The sequence below is a fragment of the Saccostrea echinata genome, unplaced genomic scaffold, assembly GCF_033153115.1.
Source record: "Saccostrea echinata isolate AGI-Se365-2 ecotype Australia unplaced genomic scaffold, CSIRO_AGI_Sech_v1 ptg000007l, whole genome shotgun sequence".
NCBI lineage: Eukaryota > Metazoa > Mollusca > Bivalvia > Ostreida > Ostreidae > Saccostrea > Saccostrea echinata.
In genome coordinates, this window is record NW_026889756.1 from 5,740,073 (window position 1) to 5,765,248 (window position 25,176).

Consider the following 25,176-nt stretch of genomic DNA (forward strand, 5'->3'; position numbering starts at 1 on the left):
TTCTTTTATCAAATATTGATTTGATAAAGGAAATGATAGCTCTGGATTCATATGCATAAAAATTCTCAAATACTTAAGCATTTACTTAAGTAACGTTTTCCAGCCTAGCAGATTGAAATTTTACTTAGCATATTGCTTTGCATGTTGCATAAAACTTCTCAACCCTTAAGTATATGCTCAGCAGATGCTTAAAGGTAAGCATGGTCTATACCTATCTTAATTTCTCAACTATATTGCTTAAGATATTTCAAAGAGCAAATCATATAAAAATAATTAAAGGAATGTTGCAAAAAATGAAATGGAAAATAATGAAGAGTATTTAAATCAATGAAATAAATCACAATCTGCATTATGTGGCTTTTATAGACTTATCAAGACGTTAGCGATTTATAATCAACACGGTATAAAATGGGTTGAGATCACGTGACCTATGGTTAGTATGGTCATGGTGTAAATTTAAGGGAGGAATAAGTCGATCTGTGATTTGATGACTTAGCTGTTGCCCCAAAAACTTTACAGGGGTGTTTCTTTCTAGTTGGCGTACCTTTTGTGTTAAATTGGAAAAAAATGGTGTGTTTTTGGAAGTTTGTAACTTTCAAAATTATGGCTTCTCAAAATAGCAAGGATGAGAACAAATCACAGTGTAATCCTACCCTGGAGTCGGGAACCACTGGAGCGTCAATACAGATGTCCGCTATCCATGATTGCTTACGGTCAATCACCGGTAAATTGGACAATATCAATATTCTACAGCAATCAGTTAATAATATGAATCGAGATCGTTGGGACGAAGATGGGTTAGACGAACGTATCAAATACATCAGCCAACAACATGAAGATAATGTTGGTGAAATTGAAACGCTGAAATTAGAAAACAGTTATTTGCGAAAAGAGCTCCAAGTTTTAAAGTCTATCGTCGTTAACCTAGACAGAAGAGTCACTCAGCAAGAGAACGAAATAGTGAACCTCAAAGGAAGATCAATGAGGGACAATAGACTTGTTCATAATTTAGCTGAAGATGACCAGGAAGATCTAACAACTAGAGTTAGCGAGTTGATCAAGGAGCATTTGAATTTGGAAGTTTGCTTCATCAGAATACACCGAAACGGTCAGAAATTTCCAGGTAATTCTAAACCAAGGTAAATAACAGGGAAATTACAGAACTACAACGATAAAGAACTCATCCTCCAGGCTATTAGACAAAGAGGGAAAATTGCACCATTTACAACATACCTTTTTACATAACTCTTCAGACCCCTCTCCAAATAAATGAGAGTAAAAAACAAAAGCTACATTAGATAAACAACAAGTATCGAGAAGAAAATGTAAAGACAAAGATAGTGGGAAATAAGTTCTACTCATGCTGGACAAAGAAGAAATCGAAAAACTGGAAGAATGTGATGTTAATAGATGTGACAGTGTTACAGAAGACGGGAATATCTTCACTTCACTCATCTCCGAAATGAATACATATGCACAGGTCAGAAACGTATACAAAAATGTTTTACGCAATCCAGACTATGCCTGTGCTAACCATAACATTTTAGTATACCGATTTAAAGATGCTCAAGGACGTGTGCACGACGGTTACTGTGATAATGGGGAGTACGGGGTCGGACGTCGAATGCTAAAGGTACTTGTTGAGAGAGATGTATTAAATGTAGCGTTGTCATTTCGAGAAAAAATGGTAGGCATTTGGGTCCCCGTCGCTTTGACGTTATGAACGATCTTGTTATCAAAGCTGTGAGTCGCACCTGTTACTAAGAATTAAACAGACGAACACAATATAAATACTATTCCTGTGTAACATACAAAAGTAACTTTTTTTCATAATTATCTGTTTATTTTTTTTCTTTCTTTCTTTTCTATCTTTATCTAAGTTGGATTTCTTTTCCTTAGCTGGAGAATTTTTCCGGGAAAATATCAGTTACTCAGACTTACTCATACATTATGCAATTTGTATTTCCGATTGTATTTGTTTTGGGTATTATTTAGTGGTAAATGCAGATTGACAAATTCCTTTCTCCATCAGTAGATGCGATCAAAAGGCTGATGGCAACTTTAATTCACTTTTTTTGTAAATATGCACCTTTATCTTTCTACTACGTTTCTATTTCCCATTTATTCTCCTTTCTTTACTTTGGGCACTTTTTCGACTCCCTCTTGATTTTTTTTTTATATGAATACGGTTAAAGAAAATCATCTAAATATACTCACAGTGAATTGCCAGCGTCTTGGAGATAAAAATAAAAGATTAGATGTTTTTAATACGTCAAGAAAAAAAGAACTATAATATTTACTTTCTGCAGGACACACACTTCATTAAAAATGACGAAAAATTCATCCAGACACAGTGGGGTTATCAGGCTTTCTTCAGTTCTTATAAGTCTAATTCGCGTGGTGTTGCTATTCTTTTTAATAATAATTGCGAAATAGATATCCCCAAACATTTGAGTGATGAAAATGGAAATTATATAATTATAGACTGTAACGTTGAGGGTACAATTTTTTTACTTGCAAATATTTATGGGCCAAATTATGATACACCAGTTTTCTACTCAAATTTGATGAATGAGATTGAAAAAATGTATATGTTGCAACAAATAATCATAGCAGGGGATTTTAATTTAGTTTTGGATAAGGAATTAGATTCCATGAACTATAAAAACTTGAATAATCCAAAAGCGAGAATGGAAGTTATGAATTTAATGAAAAATTTGAATTTAAAAGATGTTTTCCGTGAAAACTATGTTCAAGTTAGACGCTATTCATTGAGGAAAAAGACACCCTTAAAACAGGCTAGGTTAGATTTTTTTCTAATTTCTGAATCATTGCTCCCTTCTGTTAGTAGTGTTCAATATGAAAGCAGCTATAGATCAGACCATTCTCCAGTTGTGATGTCTTTGAAAATAAATGACTTTGTAAAAGGTAAAGGATTTTGGAAGATTAACAATTCTCTTTTAACAGATAAGGTTTATATTGAATCAATAAAACAAAAAAATTAATGAAGTGATAGTTCAGTATGCTTGCCCAGTGTACAATATAGATAATCTTTGTTCTGTTGATAACGAACTATTATTTTTTACTGTTGGTGACCAGTGTTTCTTAGATATTTTACTCATGGAAATTAGAGGAAAGACTATCTGTTATTTAAGTTATAAGAAAAAAAAAGATGCTTGAAAGAGAATTATATTTAGAAAATGAGATTCTATATTTAGAACAACATTTAACAGAAAGTGCATTAGCTACCCTTAATGTGAAACAAACAGAACTTGAAGATATACATAAGACAAGGTTAAAGGGACAGGTTATCCGTTCCCGAATGAAATGGATTGATGAAGGAGAAAAACCATCAAAATATTTCAGTCAACTCGAATCTAGAAATTATATAAGTAAACAGATACCAAGTTAGAAAAAGAAAATGGATCTATTATTTCAAATCAATATGATATTCTAAATGAAACAAAATTATTTTATGAAAATCTATATAAAAAAGAGAAGTAATAGAAAATGAAAACTATAGTGAAAAATTATCAGAATACAATGATATCCCCAAGCTGTCTTTTGAAGAATCACAAATTATAGAGGGCCCTGTAACAAAAACAGAGGTTCTAAAATTTTTTAAACATATGAAAAATGATAAAAGCCCAGGTCCAGATGGATTCACTTGTGAATTCTTTAAATTTTTTTGGATGGATATTGGCACATTCATCACACGGGCAATCAATGATTCATACTTAAAACAAACAGTTTCTGAACCAAACAAACTTGGCGTATTAACCTGTATTCCAAAAACTGGTAATCCACGACAATTTTAAAAAAACTGGCGGCCTATTAGCCTCTTAAATGTTCTATATAAATTAGCTTCTGGATGTATCGCTGAAAGAATAAAATTTTTTTTGGATAAGTTAATACATGAAGACCAAACAGGATTTATTAAAGGTAGATTTATTCGTGAAAATATTAGATTAATATATGATATTATGCACCAAGCAGAATCGAGAAAAATACCTGGTCTACTAATGTTTATTGACTTTTGATACAATTTCATGGAACTTCATATATCAAACACTTTGTTTGTTTTTTTTTCAATTTTGGTCCCTCAATTAGAAACTTGATAAAATGTTTCTATAATAATATCAAATCCTGTGTTATTCAAAATGGGATTGTGTCACAGTATTTCTGCCCTGAAAGGGGTTGTAGACAAGGTGATCCTATTTCACCATACCTTTTTTTTTTACTTTGTGCAGAGATTCTAGGTATTTTAATTAGAAAAAATAAAGATATAAAAGGTATTACAATTGATGGTGAAGAATACAAGTTGTCACAATATGCAGATGATACATCTGTTATTTCTGATGGCTCTCCAAGCTCATTGGGTGGAATTACAAGAGTTTTAGATTATTTTGCATCAATCTCAGGGCTAAAAATATTTTTTTTTCTAAAACTAAACTAGTTTGGATTGGAAGTAAAAAATTCTCAAAAGAGGTATATCACCACTCCAGATGGAAGTTTGATACCAATACTACATCCTTTGGTTTACTAGGTGTTAAGTTTTCTGTTGATTTACATGAGATGGTAGATTTTAATTACAAATTAAAAATTCAAGAAATTAAAAAAAACATGTCACAATGGAAAACTCGCAAACTTACTCCTCTTGGAAGACTGACAGTAATAAAAACATTATTAATACCTAAATTAAATCATCTCGTCCTCACTTTACCAAATCCCACTGATGATGTCTTAAGTGCTTTTGAAAAAGACTTGTATAATTTCCTTTGGAATAATAAGAATCATAAAGTAAAAAAAATGTAATGATTCAGGAGTATAGATATGGGGGTTTGAAAATGATAGATTATAAAGATTTTCTTACATCATTAAAATCCAGTTGGATAAGACGGGTTATGTGTTCAAATGCTAAATGGGTTAAATTACCTGAAGCAGAACTGGAAACAAATATAAATCATCTTTGGATGTTCGGAATTGATTTTATTAAGAATCTGAGTAGTATCATGAAAAATAAGTTTTGGAAAGATGTATTTTCCAGTTGGTGTAAAGTATACCAGACTAAAGCTATGGATGGTTTACATGTAACTCCTCCTCAAGAACACATATGGCATAATGCAGACTTGCTAGATCCAAATGGGGATTTCTACAGTTTTAAATTCAAACAAAATAACATTAAGGTAAACACAAACTATGTTGAATATGCAGGATTAAGGACGGCAATTAGAAAGAGGCTAGCCTTTTTTAAGAATTACAAAATAATGCCAATTTCTAGACCACTTATTCCAGCCACCCTTGGAATATTTTTAAAGAGTAAAAAAGGATGTAAAGATATGTATAATATTCTCATTAATAATAAAAATGGTAATATTACTTCAGTTATAAAATGGAGTGAAAATGGAGAAGAATTTGGTGAAGTATATTTGGAAAAAAATTTTGAGCTACCTTTCAAAACAACCCAAGAATCAAAACTCCAATGGCTACAATTCCAAATTTTGCATAGAATAATTTCTACAAAATGCCATCTTTTTAAATTAAAACTAATTAATTCACCATTATGCTCCTTCTGCGGGAAGGATATGGAAACTATTGATCATCTTTTTGTTGAATGTTCTCTGGTAAAAGAAGTTTGGTTAGAGATTGAGGAATGGATTTTGCAAAAACTGAACAGGTCTGTTTGCTTTGATAGGCAATCAATTTTATTTGGTAAATTTACAAATAGAAACTTATACAAGTTAGAAAATCTACTAATCCTGATAATTAAACAATACATTTTTGCGAGAAAGTTCTCCAAAACTGTAAAATTAAATATTGAGGCTTTAAAACATGTTATTACCGAAAGAATAAGAGTAGAAAAGTTCCTCATGTTAAAAAACTGTAAATGAAATATATGGAGATAACGAACAGTATTCAAGCTCAAAAGTCCATTATACAATACAAAATAGGAGCAGAGCAAACACGGACCTCCAAACATCAGAGGTGGGATCAGGTGCCATGGAGGAGTGAGCATCCCCTGCCGATCGGTCACACCCGCCGTGTGCTCCTTGTTATGATCGGGAAATAACGGAAAAATCCGTCGACAATTCAGTGTGTAAATAATGGCCTAACAATTAGTATGAGTTTTAGAAATTGTACATACGTAGAGCATGCTCTTGCGTATCGAATCAACTGAGAGATATATACCCCGTATGCAGGTGATGAAGGTATATTGTTGCATAAGTAAAATGATGAATATGAAAGACACTGGCAGGAAATAGTTGAAAAACTATAAAATTTCCTCAACACAAATTATTACATGAGTTTTACATGAAGTAATTGCCCCCTCTCCCATCTCTCTCTCTCTCTCTCTCTCTTTGTAAACTTTCACACTAGTTTTATACATAGTCTCCTTTTTCTCTTTATTTCATATGGTCTTGTACTTTTATTTATATATACGTTTGTATGTATTTGTGTAATATGTGTGAAAGTACAATAAAATAATAAAAAAAAAAAATTAAAAAAAAAACACGGTATAAAATATAACGTCATTAGTTGTTGCGTAGTTTTGTCAACGTCCAGCACCTGTGAAAATGCAGTTGGGTGAGTTTACCATGCATCGGACACATACCTTGCTTCGGACAACTTTAAGCAATAAACTTTCATTGAACCTGAGTCTCCCCCTGTTTTTACTTGGTTCTGTCTTAAAGATGAAGATTTAAACTTTTTAATGATGCCGATTTTTATTTTCATGTTGTGATAAAAATAACACAAGAATGGCCTTGAAATACGTCATATTTTGCATCATCAAAGGGGAGTAACCAGAATTTTACTATTTTGTAATTTTTAGAGTTGTCGTTCTTTTAAATAGACGTCAACGGAACGGGTCGGACCTACGTAAATATTGTCAATGATTAATAATTTTACAGAAATTTTTCAAAAATTTTACTTCAGTGTTTGTATGATAATTTTTAGAGTTGTTTTTAACTAGTATGTTTATTTCACCGTACATCGGACACAAATTAACCATGCATTTGACACTTTCCAATGCATGGGTAATCACTTTCATTTTCATGACTAGAAGTGGACTCAATTTATTTCTTTAAATTAGATGATGATAACAAACGAGATAAAGGGGCGAGTTGCCATATTACTAGCATTGTAAAGCCTTTCTAAGGTGATGTGATGCAACTAAAATCTCTTAACATTTTGGATCGAAATAGTCATTCAAATTTAATTAGGTCAATTTTTAAATGAAAGATACAAATGTTTCGATATCACTAATTTTAAAGCACCGAGATCAAGGTATAATATTTTTCTCTTTTAAATACATGTATCTATGTCCGATGCATGGTGAATATTGTCCGATATATGGTGAATTCTAACTTATTTCGAAAAAAATCGGTTTTTAATGATATTTTCTCAATAAATAGGGTACAATTGTGATAAAAATTTATATTTTAACCACATGCTACATGTTAAGTTCCATTTTGATAATATTTCGGTCGGTAGCGATATCGCTAGAACTTGTTTAAGTGCGAGGGTGTCCGATGCATGGTGACTTCACCCTACATAGTCGGAAGAGCCCTATTCGAATTCACAACTCCGATGTGCTTCTATTTATGTTAAATTATTTTTACGTCAAGAGAATTTGATTTCCATTTATCCCATATTTACATGTAACATATCAAATTAAGATGTCAATAATAAAATGCCTAAAATATAAATAGTCAAAAAAAAAAAAATATTAAGTAACGAGAGAGAGAAGGGTTTTTTTTTTTTTTTGTTGAATTCTAGTGACTTCTAGTATTCAGAAAAAGGGCCAAATATATCACAAGTGATAATATACCTGAATTCGAAAGTCACAAAACCTAAATTCATCCTGGAAAAAGTGTATACTATGTCATTCTACTCTCTAAAAATAATTTCACGTTCAATACTGATTTGATTAGCTCTCCCTCTCAATTGTGCCACTTTTTCTCTACATCTTCCAAAAGTTTGCAATGTAGAGGAAGTAGTGCTTGTCTTGTCCATGATATTTCTCCATGCCTGTCCTTTCTTCATAGTAATATCCCCCGTGCCAAATTAAACTTGGCACACACGAATGATCTTCCACCAAGCGACTTCATACCCATATGCATATCATCAATATCAAACGATATACACTGTATTGCGATCAAGTCGATCAAAATATAAATAAATAGTTATAAAAGGAAGGTGCTTCCTTAATTTAATATGAATTATTTGTTTCATTATATTATTTCTTTGCTTATTCATCGTGACTTGTGTTTGTTTACATTCAAGTGAAAGCGGAAGTGACTTAATTGTCAGGACAACAGTGTACTTAAGCAGATTACGATATGCTTCGCTAAGAATCACTAAGCATGATGCTTAGAAGTTTTATGCAACGGAACATTAGCTTAAAATATGCTTAAGAAATATTAGCATATACTTCTTAGAATTTTTATGCATACGAATCCTGATTCACCCAGTTCCATACATGTGTTATCCGTGCTTCACTAGGTGCTCAGAACTGTTAATTTCGATGACCTTAGAGAGCAGATCATGCCAATTCACCAAGGCTCAGGGGAATAATGTCACAGAATTAATGTGTTTAAACAGAGCCCTGTAGTTTGTTTATACATCCCCGATACTAAACTCATGCTTTGAGAATTTATTGTTTTAGTGTTTCCTCGGGTTAACGTAGTGTTCACTGGTCAATTGTTTATATTTTCCCAAGATATCATCACCTAACTCTGCTATTTTGTATGTAAGCTTACCTGTGTATGAATTAGTACTTGCAGGATAACCAGCACAAACACGGCATTTCACACCGATACCCATGATAGTAAAGCAGTCAGGTGTAACGAATGCAAAGAGTATACCCTGGTGCTGATATCGTAGAAAGTAATATCGAAAATGGCGAATGCCTATTTACGAGTCGAGTTCAGCATGAAGAATAAAAAAATTATCAAAACTACTCTATTTTGTTTTGATCAAACATTTAAATATATACATTTTCTTTTTTCCGGAAGTGGGCAGTGAAAAAATCCGAAATCATCTGTTATCTGTTATGTGCAGACTGATGAGGTGGTATATAAAAAAATGATTTATGTGACTTTTTATGATCTGCGGGAGACATTTAATGGTATTAAGAACTACCACAGGGGGGTATGTTAGTCATCAATCTTGTCAATAGGTTAAAATTTTGGCCTCGAGTTTCAAGATAGATATAAAATATTTTCTTACGGCAATGTTAAGATAAAGAAGGTATGAGTTGTATTGAAATCAGACAAAATGTCATTTAAAGATTTTTTTCCCCTTTCTCAAACAGTAATACTGAATAGCTTTCTGAATATAAGTATCTAGTCAATAAATTGACAATTATCCTTCTATTCATTTTAATTTTTAAAACCGAGAACGATACAAAAATGGAATCTATAATGTATTCAGGGTCATTTAAATCACTTCATGGGCTTTGCATAATGAAAAAAAAAAAACAACAACGTTGAAATAAGTTGAAATGGTGTTATGAAAAAGGTCAGATAATTTTAAAATCATTTGAAGATTACATTATTAGGGAATTTATGTATAAATGTTATTTATTGAATTTGAGAGGACTGCAATGATCTCTGAATAAAAAAAAAATATTAAACTCCAAATCATTTATTAAACTACAATATCTTTTGAAAGAGTTTAACTTTTCTACTTGTTTCATGAAACGATTTTGGTCACAACTCAAAATAATATGATGTTTCAAAGTTTATATGCTTATAAAATTACTCATTTAAAATCTTTGCTAGAAAACCATTATTTTCTGGTGTTGCACAATTCAATGTTTTATTTTCTCAATATGCAACATAATTAAATTCAGTACTTAGTCTGTTTAAAAAACGGAATCATTAATGCATCTATTAAACATTAGATAAAATTGATTTTTTTTACTCTGCGTATTGTGTTATCTGTGATATTGGAGGTACAAGGATATAGGAAAATTTAATTTTACATGCCTGGAAGAAAAACATTTTTTTTTTTATTATTATTATTTTTTGCGTCTCTCACCACAAGGCAGATCACAAACATCTTATGGTCTGAGCACAATAATTTTTTTACTTAAAAAGATTTTTATGTAAATTGTGTTTTGTTACAAATAAACCAACATGCATTATACACTTATACAAAATTAGCTTTAAATTCGTAATGGCAACTAGCGCCATTGACGAAGTGAAATTTCTCATTATTGATATTAAATCCTTAAGGAGTGATTCTTGTCTGGTTTCTGATTAGATGAAACATCCAAAGAATATTTGCTTATATGTCTTGTATATTTAGTTGTAAGAGATATAAAAGATCATATTTTTCTTTCCTCATCAGAATTGTACAACTTTGAATGGAAATGGTAAACTGAGTTTGAAATCTAGCAGGGACTATATTTTTGGCATAATAGTGGCGTATGAAAATATCTTCTTTTCTGCTTCTCATAATTACTACAGAACAATGAATTTAGTTATAATTTTTATACAATCAAAGACTTGAAGAAATTTTCAAATGTAAGTTAAATTAATAATAATGGACTAAAAGATTAAAATATATCAAATGAATATGATTTTCCAAGCAAACTATAATTATGTTAGCTTTTAAAAGCTTCAAGTCAGAGTACAGATATGAGCCAAAAATCCGTAAAAATATTTTTTTTTCTTTTAGTAAACGATCAAAATGTTTTGTTTTTGTATTATTTTGTATCTTTATGTGGATCTTTACAATATATATATGAAAATAAGAAAAAAAAGTATAGGAAGCATATAAAAATAACTAATGTATCCCAACAATTTAAGACAAATAGAGAAAAATCGGATAAGCCAATATCCCTTCTAGTTAAATTATTTATGTCAAACTTTGGTAACATCATCTTAAGGACCTATGTGGTAATATGTTTTATGCAAAAAGAAAAACATTTAATCTTTTGAAATAGAAGTAGGCATCGCATGGTTGCCAACAGAATTTATTTTATTCTCAATGCAAGAAAAAGGTAATGATCTTGACCTGACCTTGCCTCAAATATAAAACGGTCAAAATTAATCAATTGTTATCAACATAATTTGACATACTTATAACCCTTTACAAAGAATTGAATTAAATCTTAATTATCCAAATACTGGATAAAGGGGAACTAAAATTGCTCATAATTTGTAATAATTCAGAAGTCAAAATGTGACATCTTGTTCAATTCTTTCGATATTCTGGGTTGACACCTGCTTCTTTGCTTTTCTCGCTACTTGTACTCAAATGTCCCTGGTCTCTCTTCCTGGTAGTAATTTCATACATGAAAGATTGAAGATTCATTACCGAAGGAATATCGTCATAGTTTCCACCATCCGTACTGAGTAATTGATTAACTCAACGCCAATTCCATTCCCAAAATTTATTCAAGTACGATCACCTATTCGAGCGTTGACACATAATGCCATTACAAATTTAACTTAAAGCCGAAGTTCTTTCTTACTGTAGTCGAAAGCACGATGATGAAACCTCATTGCTGGATGACCCAAAGTGCCGAGTATACATCCAAATTTAGGTCATTCACTGGTATATGGTGACGTCTCCATATAAGTAAAAAAATCTCATCGGAAAAGCATTTTTCTCATGGGAAAACGCGGGGTATGTTAAGGCCACACCCAGATAATCTACTTATCTATACAATATGACGTCATAGTAAACTATATGACGTGATCTTTAAAGATACCGACTTCTCAAAATCTATATTTAAACCAAACCAATGACGTTACGAGGGGTGATCAAAATGTTTGCGAACTATCTCTATATTTACAATACCACAATTCAGATCAGAATGAAATTTGGCACATTTAATTTATAATCATACACATGTTCTAAAAATAGAGGATGTTATATAATGTTTAACCGTGTTTGTGACGGTCACAATGTGAAAATGACGTCAAAATGTAGGTGACTTGGTCAACCCAAAAATGGTTAACTCAGTCGTACTTGAGCAACGAACGACTGTAAAGTTTTATGTTTATCTTCGAAATTCCTTTGCAGTAGAATATGATAAATTGTACAAAGTTTATGAAAACAAAAGACTTACCAGAAGTTCAATCATTAATTGTATTGATTGTTTTAGTGAGGGCAGGGGGATGGTTAAAAATGATGTTTGTTCTGTTGCCCGGTGAAAGCGAGCTGGGGAAAAGATGTGTTCTTAGTGAGCAATTTGTTATGAAAGATCGCCAAGTAAAAATTAGAAATATAATTGAATATGCTAGCAATATAATAATTATTAAATCCCTAAAATATCGTTCACTTTAGACATTAAACACATGAGATATGAAAAAAGAAGGCGTCCATACTTTATCCACATTGGATAAACGACGCCCCGAGACAGAGAGCTCGGGTTGTTATGGTCACCATGCTAACTCTGGGAAGGGATATCCTTATCCACCCATCCTATTGCCGATATTTGGCCATTTCTGACAGATAGACTGTTCTTGTTATAAAGAATAACTTGCATGGTAAGAAATATAAGACTCGAAAAAATCTTTCAGTTTCTGTGAACAGACCGCTAGAGAGCATGTCACGTGACCGCCTGGATCACGTGATTCGCGCATGAGCAGTACAATGGCAGATGTGCATTAAAATCGGTGTGGACTACTTTCAAAAATAATGGACACTGGAGCCTCGATATATTTCTTTTAAGGAAGTAATTCAATTAGTTCGCGAATTTTTTTATCACCCCTCGTATAACTGTTGTTCAATATTTAAAGAGTGAAAAGGAAACATTACGATAATTCATGTAAACAAAGATAGGAAATCGGAGTTTAAAACTATTTAACATTAATATCATGCCTCATGCATACGGAATTAAAACTTATGAATAAGGTACGCTGATTTATTTTTTTTTACAATGTCTCCATATATTGAAAGCAGACAGTGTTTTTACATCAAGATCAGCCTTTCCTCTGTCGTTCGTAATAACAAAGATGCAAAAGTTCGACACTACATCGCATACTCTGAAACATAATTTTTGTTTCTATCGAAAGTTCTTATTCTATAGTTCTTTGATAGTGCTGCTAGAATCATGTGCTTAACGGAAGTTAGATTTTTATATACAAAATGTTAAAAAAATTCATCCGAAAGCGTGGAAGAATCGTTTCTGTGATAAAAGTGTAGGATTCTAGCAGCAGCACTTTTCATGGTCCATAGATGATTTTACATAACTATTTTTAGAAATATAAAATATTGACTCTCAGGTAGTGTTGAACTTTTCAATTTTTCATTAAGGCATCTTTTTCAATTTATAGATGTCACATGATGAGGTCGTGATGGAGTGCTACATAATATTTTATCCATGCCTTTTTTAAATTAATCAATGTTACATTTTGCATAAAAGTGTAAATTTACCGAATTATGATCAGAGCGCTGTCTTTAATTACATGCGAAAAATACCATACAAATACCATGCAATCAATAAATCAGTTTTGAGTTCGACTTATAAAGTTAAATTATAAAAAATCTAATATTAAAAGGGTGATTTTCTTACCCTTTGCGTTATCATATTCTGCGATGGTCTATTCGATTGGTGGATACAATGACTTGTCAGCAAATACAATTTATCATTAGGTCAAATGCCGACTGATGTTTTTCATACTGATTGTTAGGCCATGATATATACACTAAATTGTAGACAGTTTTTCCGTTATTTCCGATCATGACAAGGAGCACAAGGCGGGTGTGACCGCTCGGCAGGGGATGACACCTGATCCCTCTCTGATGTTTTGGAGGTCAGTGTTTGCTCTACTCCAATTTTGTATTGTTTAATGGACTTTTGAGCTTGAATAATGTTCGTTATCTCCATATATTTCATCTTTTACAATTATTAAAACTACAGCATACTTCATTATAAAAAATGGAAGGCTTGAAATAATTTTAAAGTCTGAGGGTTTTTTCTCCGATAAAGTTAATATATATTAATTTATATCCACGTTAAGACGATTTAAATGGTTTTCTACTATTTTGCTGAGTATACAATTCTTTTCTATTAAGAATCTAGTCCATGCCGCCTTTAAGACCTTAAATTTCAATTCAATATTTATCACGTCATCTTCCTGTTTTCTGATCACAGTATCTCTTTTAATTCCTTTGCGTTCATTCTATATATTTAATGAAATATGCTGCTTTTTATCAGCAATATAAATAAGTTGTGACGTAGCCAATGAATTAACGACACATATGCAAGGTTTCCCTAAGATAGTGAATTTTCTTTTTTTCCAAAATTCAAAGATTTTTTTTTATATTTTGAAAAGTTTTTAAGTAATTTTAACCAATTCAATTCCTAACAATGAATTTTATTATGGCCAGTGAGTATACCTAAACATCGAACAGCATCATTAGCTACCTGTATGCCTCCTACGCTAGTGTATTAATCTTTAAGACTACCTACGAGGGTTGTCCGGTAAAATTGTGGACAAAGCGTTTTTCTCCAAAAATGATGGGTGCACTAAGCTGAAATATTCAGAAATTCTTTTGTTACAATACTTAAGTGCATCTTGATCCACTATATATTGTATCCTCTTTTTGAAAATTTCAAGGCATTTGCTTTATTTTGGCAGTTTCCCGAGCATTCGAAATGGGAAAGGCGCACCGGAGAGCAGTTCAGTTTGGTTTAGATGTAACAATGACGCCCTAAGAGACTTTAAATAAATACAAAAGAAATATATATATAAGGGGTCTTCTTGAAGTATAGGGAGTTGTGGTTTAAAATTTCATTGCTAAAGCTCGAAGGCTTCTCGAGATATTGCTCGGGAATAAAGTGACATGACAGTGAAATAACAGACAAAATTTATGAATTCATGACCTTAAACTTTGACCTTAACTTAATGGGAGTCTTCCTTAGGCCACAGGGACTTGTGATGTAAACTTTCCTTGCAAAGACTCAAAGGCTTCTTGAGACATCATGCCGAAACGAAAGTGTAACAGAAAGAAAAACTGACGGATGGATGGACGGACAGACTGATCCAAATTAATATCCCCGACTTTCAGTGAAATAGGGGGACAAGAAAGCAAATTATATATATACCATTGTGACTTCGAACTTTGACCTTTTGTCCATATTCAGCAATTTATGTGATGCGAGTTATTGTCCACCAGACATTTTGTTTATTTATTTGTTGTTTAAAACACAAGTTTTAGATTTGACACAGAAAAAAATGTGTTTAGTTTCCTTAAACTTCCATCTTAATCGAGCCATTTTGACCTTTGACCTTTTGTCATGAAATTTGTTGATGCTATTGTTATCATATATCTAAATTTGGTTTTAATCCATTTAAAAAAAAACTCAGACATTTATATGAAAACTGATTATAGAAACCTATTGTCATAGTCTGGAATTCTGAAAAAAAGGCATAAGTTTGTAATCATGGTATATATTGATGATATATATTTTGATTATATATTGATTATTGTTACATTTTGCTAAAAGCTATTTTTCCTTTAGTTTAATGATGGCATGTTCCAAATACGCTTCAACGAAAGAAACAACAAACGCTGCCCGAGTGTCAAGGCTACTCATCGGTCCCTGCACAGATCTCTTTAGGGACATTTTAAAAATTAATGTAACAGAAATTCAACTTCCATTTGTCCTTAAAAATAACAAAAAACTTCTCTTATCTGTACTTAATAAAAAACAAATAGAACTTCTCTTTCCAACATGGGGATATTTCACAGGAATGTATGAACAATTAGATTTGTCTTTATTGTACATATTTCTGAGAAACATCTCAGGAATATCACCTCACAGTAAAGGATGGGGCAAGCATCCAGACAGTGCTGATCGGTCCCTCTCCGCAAACATAGATAGGGTAAGGGAGATAAGGAACAAATACTTTGGACATACAGTTTCTCTCTCACTATCTGATAACGAATTCAATCATATCTGGGATGAAATTACAATAATTATAAGTGAACTTGAAATGATCTTGCCTGGAGGATGTGTAGCATACACAAATGCTGCAAAAAGCTTGAAAACTGCAACAATGGATCCAGTACAAGAAAAGCAATATTTAGACGTCATTGTAAGCCAAAAAAACATTATTGAAGGTAAGTGACATGTTTGGTAACAAACATTGGTAATAAAATACCATTTTCAATTCTAGCTTGTGTCAAAAAATTCTTTTAAAAAACCTTCAAATTTTAGTAATACTGTAAATGTTTTATATTTAGCGTATACGATATTTGGCGGAAATTGATTTTTGAACAAGTTAGCGCAGATTTCATTTAGCGCATTTCTTAATGTTCTTATTTATGTATATATGTGCAAAACATTTAGCTATGTACTGGAATTAGCGAAGTTTCTCTCCGCCAAAAGCGCTAAAAAGAAGGCACGGCCAAATATAATACGTTTACAATAGTTTAGCTAAAACCAAAATGACTTTTGTGTGAATGTTTGTCGAAAATTCTACGCATTCCTATTAAAATAATTCATTACAAAACTGAAACGCTTTTTATTTTTGTTTGATTTTATTTATTTTTAAGAAAAGAAAAAGACTATCAAAGACTTACAAGGTAAACACATACAAATATTTAAATTTTTAAAGAAAGAATTGCACGAGTGAACATTTAAAATACGCAATGAAATTTTTTTGTAAGATTGCTACTATATGACTTCAAGTAGGAACATGTATATTTTATTTTTTTGATTATACGCAAGCATATTCAAGTACACTCGAATGAAAGAAATTATTGACACTTTATTTGAATGTTATTTGAGGAACTCATGTTGCAGATAGACGTATTTCAGAATAATTTTACATTATCCGCTTACAACTGCAACAGTAATTCACGTTTTGAAATTCAAAGAAAGTATTCATTGTTTAATTGTACATCAATATATATTTGCAGACAAACACTTCGATGGAGAAAGAAGGAAACTTATCGGTGAGGGTTATGAGAACTTAAAGATATGTTCATGATTTTAAAAAAAAACTGCACAAAGATTGTTTTATGAAGACCTGACTAATTGTAAAAAGGTTGAAAATGATATTATTGCTCTGAGCACGAATGTTAGAATACTGTAAAAGTGGATGTGGAAACGTTGACGACATTGACGGAATTCTAATAATATATAATTGTCAAAGTTCCATTAATCAACTTTTAAATTCCTGATAAAAGCACTGTTAATACTAGTTTATACTCGCCATTTTTTGTTATATCGAGATCGTCAGAATTCCAGTCCTTCAATATAACCACATTTACAGTAAACGAGTATGCACTAAACAAAGAGTATTCTTTTCTCTAGTTGTCGACTCATTTGAATGATTTCCATAATTTTAAAAAGCAGGCCGATATATAATCTATGAACCTCTAGAAGATACTTTTACAGATTGGACACAATCCCCTTCTTTAGTAACTGTTACCCTTAAAGGGAATTATTCTTTTTTTTCAGTAATAAAAAAACATTACTGTATAAGGGAATTGTCATGCCTGTTTTGAGTTAAAGATTAAGTGCAAGAATACTTTCACATCCTCTAAAAATTTATTGTCTGTTAAGTGTGGATGCTTAAAACTGCAATATTAACCGTTGCAAAACGCCGAAAAAAAGTGATGAAATATTTCTACGATAAAGATTTCCTACGGAAGCCTATCTGTGTTAAAATTGTGAGATTGAGTATGTTCAGCACTTGCTAACTCGTACATAAAATCATTCATTCTAATTTCATTATACATCATTTCTTTCAAAATCATCATAATTTTTTTAATACCACTGCAGATACAAAATCATTATTTGAAATATTTGATTTCAAAAGATTTTTTTCAAGGATAGTTTTAAAATGAATGCCCTTACAAGATTCCAGAGTTTTCATATCTTTTCTCAACAATGCACAAATTAAAGTAAAAGTCGTGGATTACTGCTGCAGTAGTCATTCTAACAAAATAAAAAGTTTACACTAGGTTTTGAATGTTGAGCGTGTTGAGTTTTGATATGTTCCATGACATGACGTGTGGGGACAGCTGCTACAGTTTCATTTATTAATCAGTGTAAAATTTGAGAGGTGATCATTATGAATGAATTCTGAGTAATTACTAAATACAAATGCCTAACTTTGCAGCGTTGAATTTTTAACTACAACTTTTACAAAACAAACATATTGTACAAAAATTGCGTTTTTATCGGACAACCTTATTTTAAACATGCCATCAAATATTAATATTATCAGTTTGAGGCCTCTTTTGTGTATTAAAATGTTAGATGAATTTTATGAAAATATATCTATCACAGAGCACTTTTTACAGAGTTGTGATAAACATACTCTAATATATTAACATATTTTAATATACCTTGTATAATATATCACATAAATGACGCAAAACTCTTTTTTATATTAGCGAAGACGAACCAAGTTCTATTAAAACAAAAAGACATGCGAGAGTACACGAAAACCTCAGCCCTGACAGCTACATTAGAAAAACTAAAAAGAAGTCATATCGTTATTTTAATAGGAAAAGGAGGAGTGGGAAAAACTACAACAGCGCGGCAAGTCATGTGTATGAAGTCACACAGGACCTCTCAAACACCCTACATACCCGTTTTTATAGAATCTCCAGAGGAATGGAAAACGGTGATCAATCTTGACAGTCGTTATATTATTTTTCTTGATGACTTTTTAGGTTCAACAAATTTAGATACTGGCGCTGTTGAAATATGGAGAAAATCATTTGATGTCATATATTCATGCGTAAGGAATGAAAATGGAAAAATTCTTCTGCTGATTGGGATGAGGAAAAATGTACTAGATGAGTTAAATATGCATTGTATTCACCAGCTTTTCGAAAAAGAGAATGTTATTGATCTGTCTTTAGAATATAGAATTACCTTTGAAGAGAAAGTGTTGATGCTACAAGCCTATGAAGGGAAATGCAAATTTAAAGCATCTGAGCTACAGGGAGTTACATTCAAGCAATACGCTAAACGAAATGGGAAAGATGCTGTCTACAGGTTAACTGATCATGAACGACGTCAGATCGCCAACACGGAACCTTATTATGGATATCCATTAACATGTTTCCAATTTTTTGAGAAGCGTGAATTGTTTGAGCTTGGTCCCTCGTACTTCAAACATTCAAATAAAAAGTTATACGTAACGATCGAAAGCATGCGAAAGTCCTCTGCGTACACAGAAAAGATAGCATATTGCGTTCTTTCATATATATGTATTATTGGGGAAATATATATCAAAAAATTACCTGATGAATTATTTAGAAGTATTTGCAAAAAATTGAAGATTTTTGATGTAGCAAAGGTGAATATCAGAGATTCTATTGAAAGCCTAAATATTTTTTACATATCAGAAACTACAGTACAACAAGTATATACTTTTTCACACGAAACTGTTCTAGAGGCTGTATTGGTGTCATTTGGACAACTGGCTCCAGAACTTGTAATCAAAAAATGTAGAAGAAAGAATTTATTTGAATTGATTCGTTCAGAGGACTATGATGTGAAACCTTGTGAGGTTGTTTTGCAGATACCTAAGGACTATTATGAAGATCTTGCACTGAGAATGCTGCGTGGGGACGACGGTGACGGTGTAGAACAGGAACCTTGGCGTGTAGCGATGTACATTTGGTGGCACCCTTTGTCTGACGACCCTATGTTAATCTCTACTCTACTTGACCGTGAAATGAAAGGAAGAATAGAGTCCATCTTTAATGAATTGATAGGGGAATCATCAAACCTTTACAACTCTTTACTGTCCAAAAAATCAAATTCGCATGGCACCTACTTTACATTAAATGAGAGACCCTTTTCAGACACTGACATAAAATTGCAAGGAAATATCAGCAAGCGAGCTACGAGAAGATTAATTTCTGATACAAAAATTCAAATGAAAGAGTTGATGCCCTACATGTATACATCAGATGGCACATTACAAGAAAACGAAAACGAGAGTAAACAGCATGTTTTGAATAGGCAGTCTGAAATCAAGTCTGCTACAAATACTTCAAATGTTTTGCTGAGGAAAGGAAATAATAAAAGCAAATGGTCTGACTCAAAAATTGAAAGGAGTGTGTGTTGTAAAGTAAATAAGCGCATGTGTACCTCAGATGGTACTTTGCCAAATAAGGGAAAAGGAAATAAACACATTTCACTTAGTGAGAAAAAGCTCTCAAATCAAATATATGCTACCTCAAATGCCATGTTGAATAAAAAACTAAATAAAGACACGATCAGATCAACACCAGAATGCATGTCTAGAATAGACTTGAAAAGGAAAGGAGATGTGCAGAGCACATTATCAAGAAAGAAAAGTGAGAATGCAAAACATATTCTGGAAGAACGAGCAGAGCTAAACTCTAACAAAGATACGCCAGAAAACAGATTTTACAAGAGAACAATTTTCGCTGATAAGACGCTCGTGGAAATTTCAAATAACAGTCAAATTGAGAGAAGATTGCAAAATAAAGTTATTTTTTACACCAAACGAGGGCACGGACATCATATTAATTCTCCAACGTGCAAGAGCATGGTGCAGTCTACTCAAACTTTTCCTCTGTTAGAAAGAAAAAGAAGAGCTAATATTCAGAGGGATGGGTTATCTACCCGAATATGTACTTTGAGATGTGAACCAATCGAAAAAAAAAGAAAAATTAGAGACTATCCCAGGAAGAAAATTATTTAAACGATATACGATTCATAGTTCAAATACAAACTTTTCTGCTGACAGCAGTGATAATTTGAATGAGATAACAGAAAAACTTGTTAGCATTTCTAAATGCAGACTGCAGGAAACGGAGAGAAAAAAGAAGAACACTATACAAAATGTGCACATGTACACATGTAGAAAGTCATCACTTAGTGACATATTGCCAGTAATAAAAAAAGAAGAATGCATACTCTACACTAAGTCGAACTGATCCAAGTTAACCTAAATATGTTGACCGAAAAAAGGACTTTCTTTTAAATGCCAAACTATTCACCGATAAAGTAAATATAGAAGCTTTATATGTTCAGAAGTAATTACTTCATGTAAATGACACTAATTTATTGTTTAAAATTCATTTTATTATGTTTTGTAAACTTTTTACATATATCCTTTAATGGATGTGCTTTAAAAATTCAATGAAAAAAGATATACCTGTAACAACGTACAATTGGATGATGATTACATTTGTGATATATTCCCTTATATTTATTTATTGTTTTCTCTGTGATAATTCTTTGAATGTAAGGTCATTTTTTTATTATTACAATGTAAATTTCGCCAGGTAAAATGTCAAGAGCCTAATACATGTATGCATGTCAATCTGTGCAGCTGTCTTTGTGTCTGACGTCAGTGGGCGGAGACTTTTGAAAAAAAGCCTCGTGTATAAATATTAGATCTATAAGACAGCATTTCTTGTATTAATATAAATTCTTTTATTCCACATAAAATGTAAATATATGGAATCACTGCCTTAATTGTTTGGTATGCCAGGGACATCAACGACATTAGGAAACGTGGGCAATTTATGCATAATGGGCTTCGCCCACATTATCAAGTACCCTTAAGTATACCTTAGAAGGTTTTTTTTTACTTATTTCCATGAAATATGAAGATTGTGAACTGTGTTCTCCTCTTTATTTGAACAGATTTTCCGAAATTATAAACTTACATTGTTAATCAAGAAATCAAAAAAAAACAAAACAAAACAAAACAAAAACAAAAACAAAAAAAAAAAAAAACAAAAAAAAACGATAAAATGTATAGTGGGAAATTAACTTGGTTGGTCATGTGATCAAATCCTGTGAATGATTTACGTTTGAGACGAATAGTTCGAATAGAACTTCATGTATTCTACGAACGGCCCGCCGTATTGTTATAGTTTGACGCACAATGACCCAACAGTTCTTGAAAGTTCGCCTTGCTGCAACATTTGAATTTTTACCTTGATGTTCAGCACTCCAGTTCATTAAAACTATGTTTAGAATGAAAGAATAATGATCGCTACTGTGAATAATCTTACTATTTTATGACTTCTTTATGTACATGTATGTGAAGTCAAAAGCGTTGGTATCGGATCATCTTTAAAAAATTGTTTGGTTGCCATCTCCCGAGCGACTGATTAAAATGGCCCAACTCAAAACCTTTTTTTACGTTCCGGGACACGATATTTCTATGCCCCCTTAATCGAATATTCGGGGGTATATAGTTCTGTCTATCTGTCTGTCTGTCTGTTTGTCTATCTGTTTGTCCGCAAAAACTTTAACCTTGCCCATAACTTTTGAGTAGGTAAGGCTATGGCTTTTAAATTTCACAGGTGCATTCCTTGTGACAAGACCTTTCTTCGGATACCACCAAATTAGACCTATTGACCTCGACTTTGGAGTTTGACCAACTTCTACCAATCTTTAACCTCGGCCATAACTTTTTAACAGGTAGTACTAGGGCTTTCATATTTCACATCTGTATTCCTTGTAATAGGACATTCCTTTGGTAACCAACAATTGTGATCTTTTGAACTTGACCTTGGAGTTGCATTTGGAAAACTTCAACCTTCGCCATAAGCTGCCATAAAAGGGCATCAGTGTTTCACAAACACATCTTGCTAACAAAGCAACTTATGATTGCGGTAGTGTTTAAGCATAACTAAATCTCACGTTATTTCACACATGTACAGAAATCGTTGCTTATATACGAGGGGTGATAAAAAAGTTCGCGAACTATCTCTATATTTACAAAACCACAATTCAGATTAGAATGAAATTGGACACACACATAGTCATACACATCTTCTATAAATAGCTGATGTTAAACAATGTTTTGCTCCGTGTTTGTGACGTCACAATGTGAAAATGACGTCAATATGTAGGTCACTTGTGACAAAAAATGGTTGACTCAGTCGTACTCGAGCAACGAACGGCTGTAAAGTTTAACGTATATCTAGAAAATGCCTTTGCAGTAGAATATGATAATTTGTACAAGGTTTATGAAGACAAAAAGCTTGCCAGAAGTTCAATCGTAATTGGATTGAATGTTTTAGGGAAGGCAGGGAGATGGTTAAAAATGATGTTTGTTCTGTTGCGCAGCGAAAATAAGCCGGTAAAAAAAAATTGTCCTTAGTTGAGCAATTTGTTCGGAAAGATCGCCAAGTTACAGTAAGAAAAATAGTTGAATATCTGAGCAATAATACAATTATAAAATCCCTAAAATATCGTTTATTTTAGACTTTAAACATATGAGACATGAAAAAAGAAGGCGCCCATACTTTTTCCACATTGGATAAACGAAGCTCCCGAGACAGAGGACTCGGGTTGTGGTGGTCACCATGCTAATTCTGGGAAGGGATATCCTTATCCACCCATCCTATTGCCGAGATTTGGTCATTTCTGACAGATGGTCTGTTCCTGTTATAAAAAATTACTTGCATGGTAAGAAATATAAGACTCGGGAAAATCTCTTGGCTTCTGTGAACGGACCGCTACAAAGCATGTCACGTGACCGCCTGGATCACGTGATTCTCGCATGGGCAGAACAATGCCAGTTGTGCATTAAAATCGGAGAGGACTTTTTTAAAAAAATAATGAACACTAAAACCTCATTTTATTGCTTTTAAGGAAATAATTCAATTAGTTCGCGAACTTTTTAATCACCCCAAGTAATAACTTTCAACACGCATGGGAAGAGGTTTGTCGAATTTGCACAAGAACTAGTCCAAATGACCTTTACTCCAGATGCCGGCCATAAGCAATCTCTGCTTGAAGTATGAACTTCCAGTAGTCCCCCGTTTGAAATTTTATAAGCCATTTTCCTGAAGTCATATCAAACATATGACGTCATAGTTTATGGAAATATTCAGTACTTTGAAGTCTGCAGATATCTCCCTGTTTCAAAACATAATCATATCTTTCTCCGTCAAAGTTTGATTTTGGGGGCAATATTGGTCATGACCGAATATAGTACTATGTTGAAATTTTATTGAAAAAAGATGTTCCCACCTACCTACAGACCCAATGATTTTACCCTGAGTCGGGAGAGGGCAAGCAAACATTATTTAAAAGATGGCCTCGTTTGTTTCAGTTTACTACCTTCAAAAGAATTTCGTGTTAAAAAGTAAGCGCAATTTTATGCTTATTATATTATTCGAAACTTTCTTTACATCGAAGGAAAATCTACTGAACATCTGTTGAATGAAAAAATCCATATGTTTCAATTATTTAAATTTTTTTATCACTATCGACTTAGAAGTTCCAAAACCAGTTTCTTCTACTGTGACAGGAATATATGTAAACAAGATATCATCTCGCCGTGTGATTCGGTCACGTTATAACCTCTGACCCATTGAACAGTCATATTTTCTCTTCAATAAGTTCATCCAACAAAAAAATATTTGCAAATGTAAATATTGAAAAATAATGTTAGGTAATGCTTGTGATAAAATATTATTAACACATTAGTGGATGTTTGAGCGAGACGCAAAATCAGTTTCTCCTCCCAGAAAAGATGCATCTTTTTTAAATTTTTGCCTTATATATAATTGTAGATAATGGAGAGTAAAAAAGTATCACTGAAGTCAGTTATAACATTCGTGTGTATTAATACTGTAAACTTAGACAAGCACAAGGATTATTGTGTCTTAAAACACTAACCTGTCTATTAAATACCATTTTGTTTCATGAATGCACTGAAACACTAACTAACACATTGATGTAAATCTCATTGTGTCACTAACAGTACGCTAGACAGCGTGTTAAATTTTGAAGGGGAAATGAGTTTGTTTTTTTTTAATACACAAATTTTAACTTTCTGGATCTGTTTTCAGCAGCTTGAAGTGACAAATGAATTAAAACGACTGCACGGGCTATGTACATGTGCCCTATAGTTCCAGTTGAAAAAAAAAAACAAAACAAAAAAAAAAAAAAAAAAAAAAAAAAAAAACTTGTTACGAAATACACTTCGTAGCAAAATATTATTTCATGTACAACTGCATCTTTTAAAAAATTAGGCTTCAGTTCCCATTATGTCTTACTTTTTTTAGCTCATCTGAGTCGAAAAAAAATAACTGAGTGTTTTTGATCAACATTTGACATTTTCTGTCTTATAGCTGTCGTTGGGTTGGCGTGGTCGTCATAAACTTTTCACAGTTTCTTTTCTTTTGAATCCATGGCACCTGATCCCACCTCTGATGGATATTTTACTTGAAAAAGGC

The 25,176-nt window shown here is 32.4% G+C and overlaps 1 protein-coding gene across 1 annotated transcript; it reads left to right on the forward strand.

Annotated features, from left to right (window-relative positions):
• Window positions 1–603: 603 nt before the first annotated feature.
• LOC133180691 (uncharacterized) lies at window positions 604–1,143 on the forward strand. The gene has a single exon (XM_061315157.1). The coding sequence runs from the start codon at window positions 604–606 to the stop codon at window positions 1,141–1,143; it is 540 nt and encodes a 179-aa protein (XP_061171141.1).
• Window positions 1,144–25,176: the final 24,033 nt, after the last annotated feature.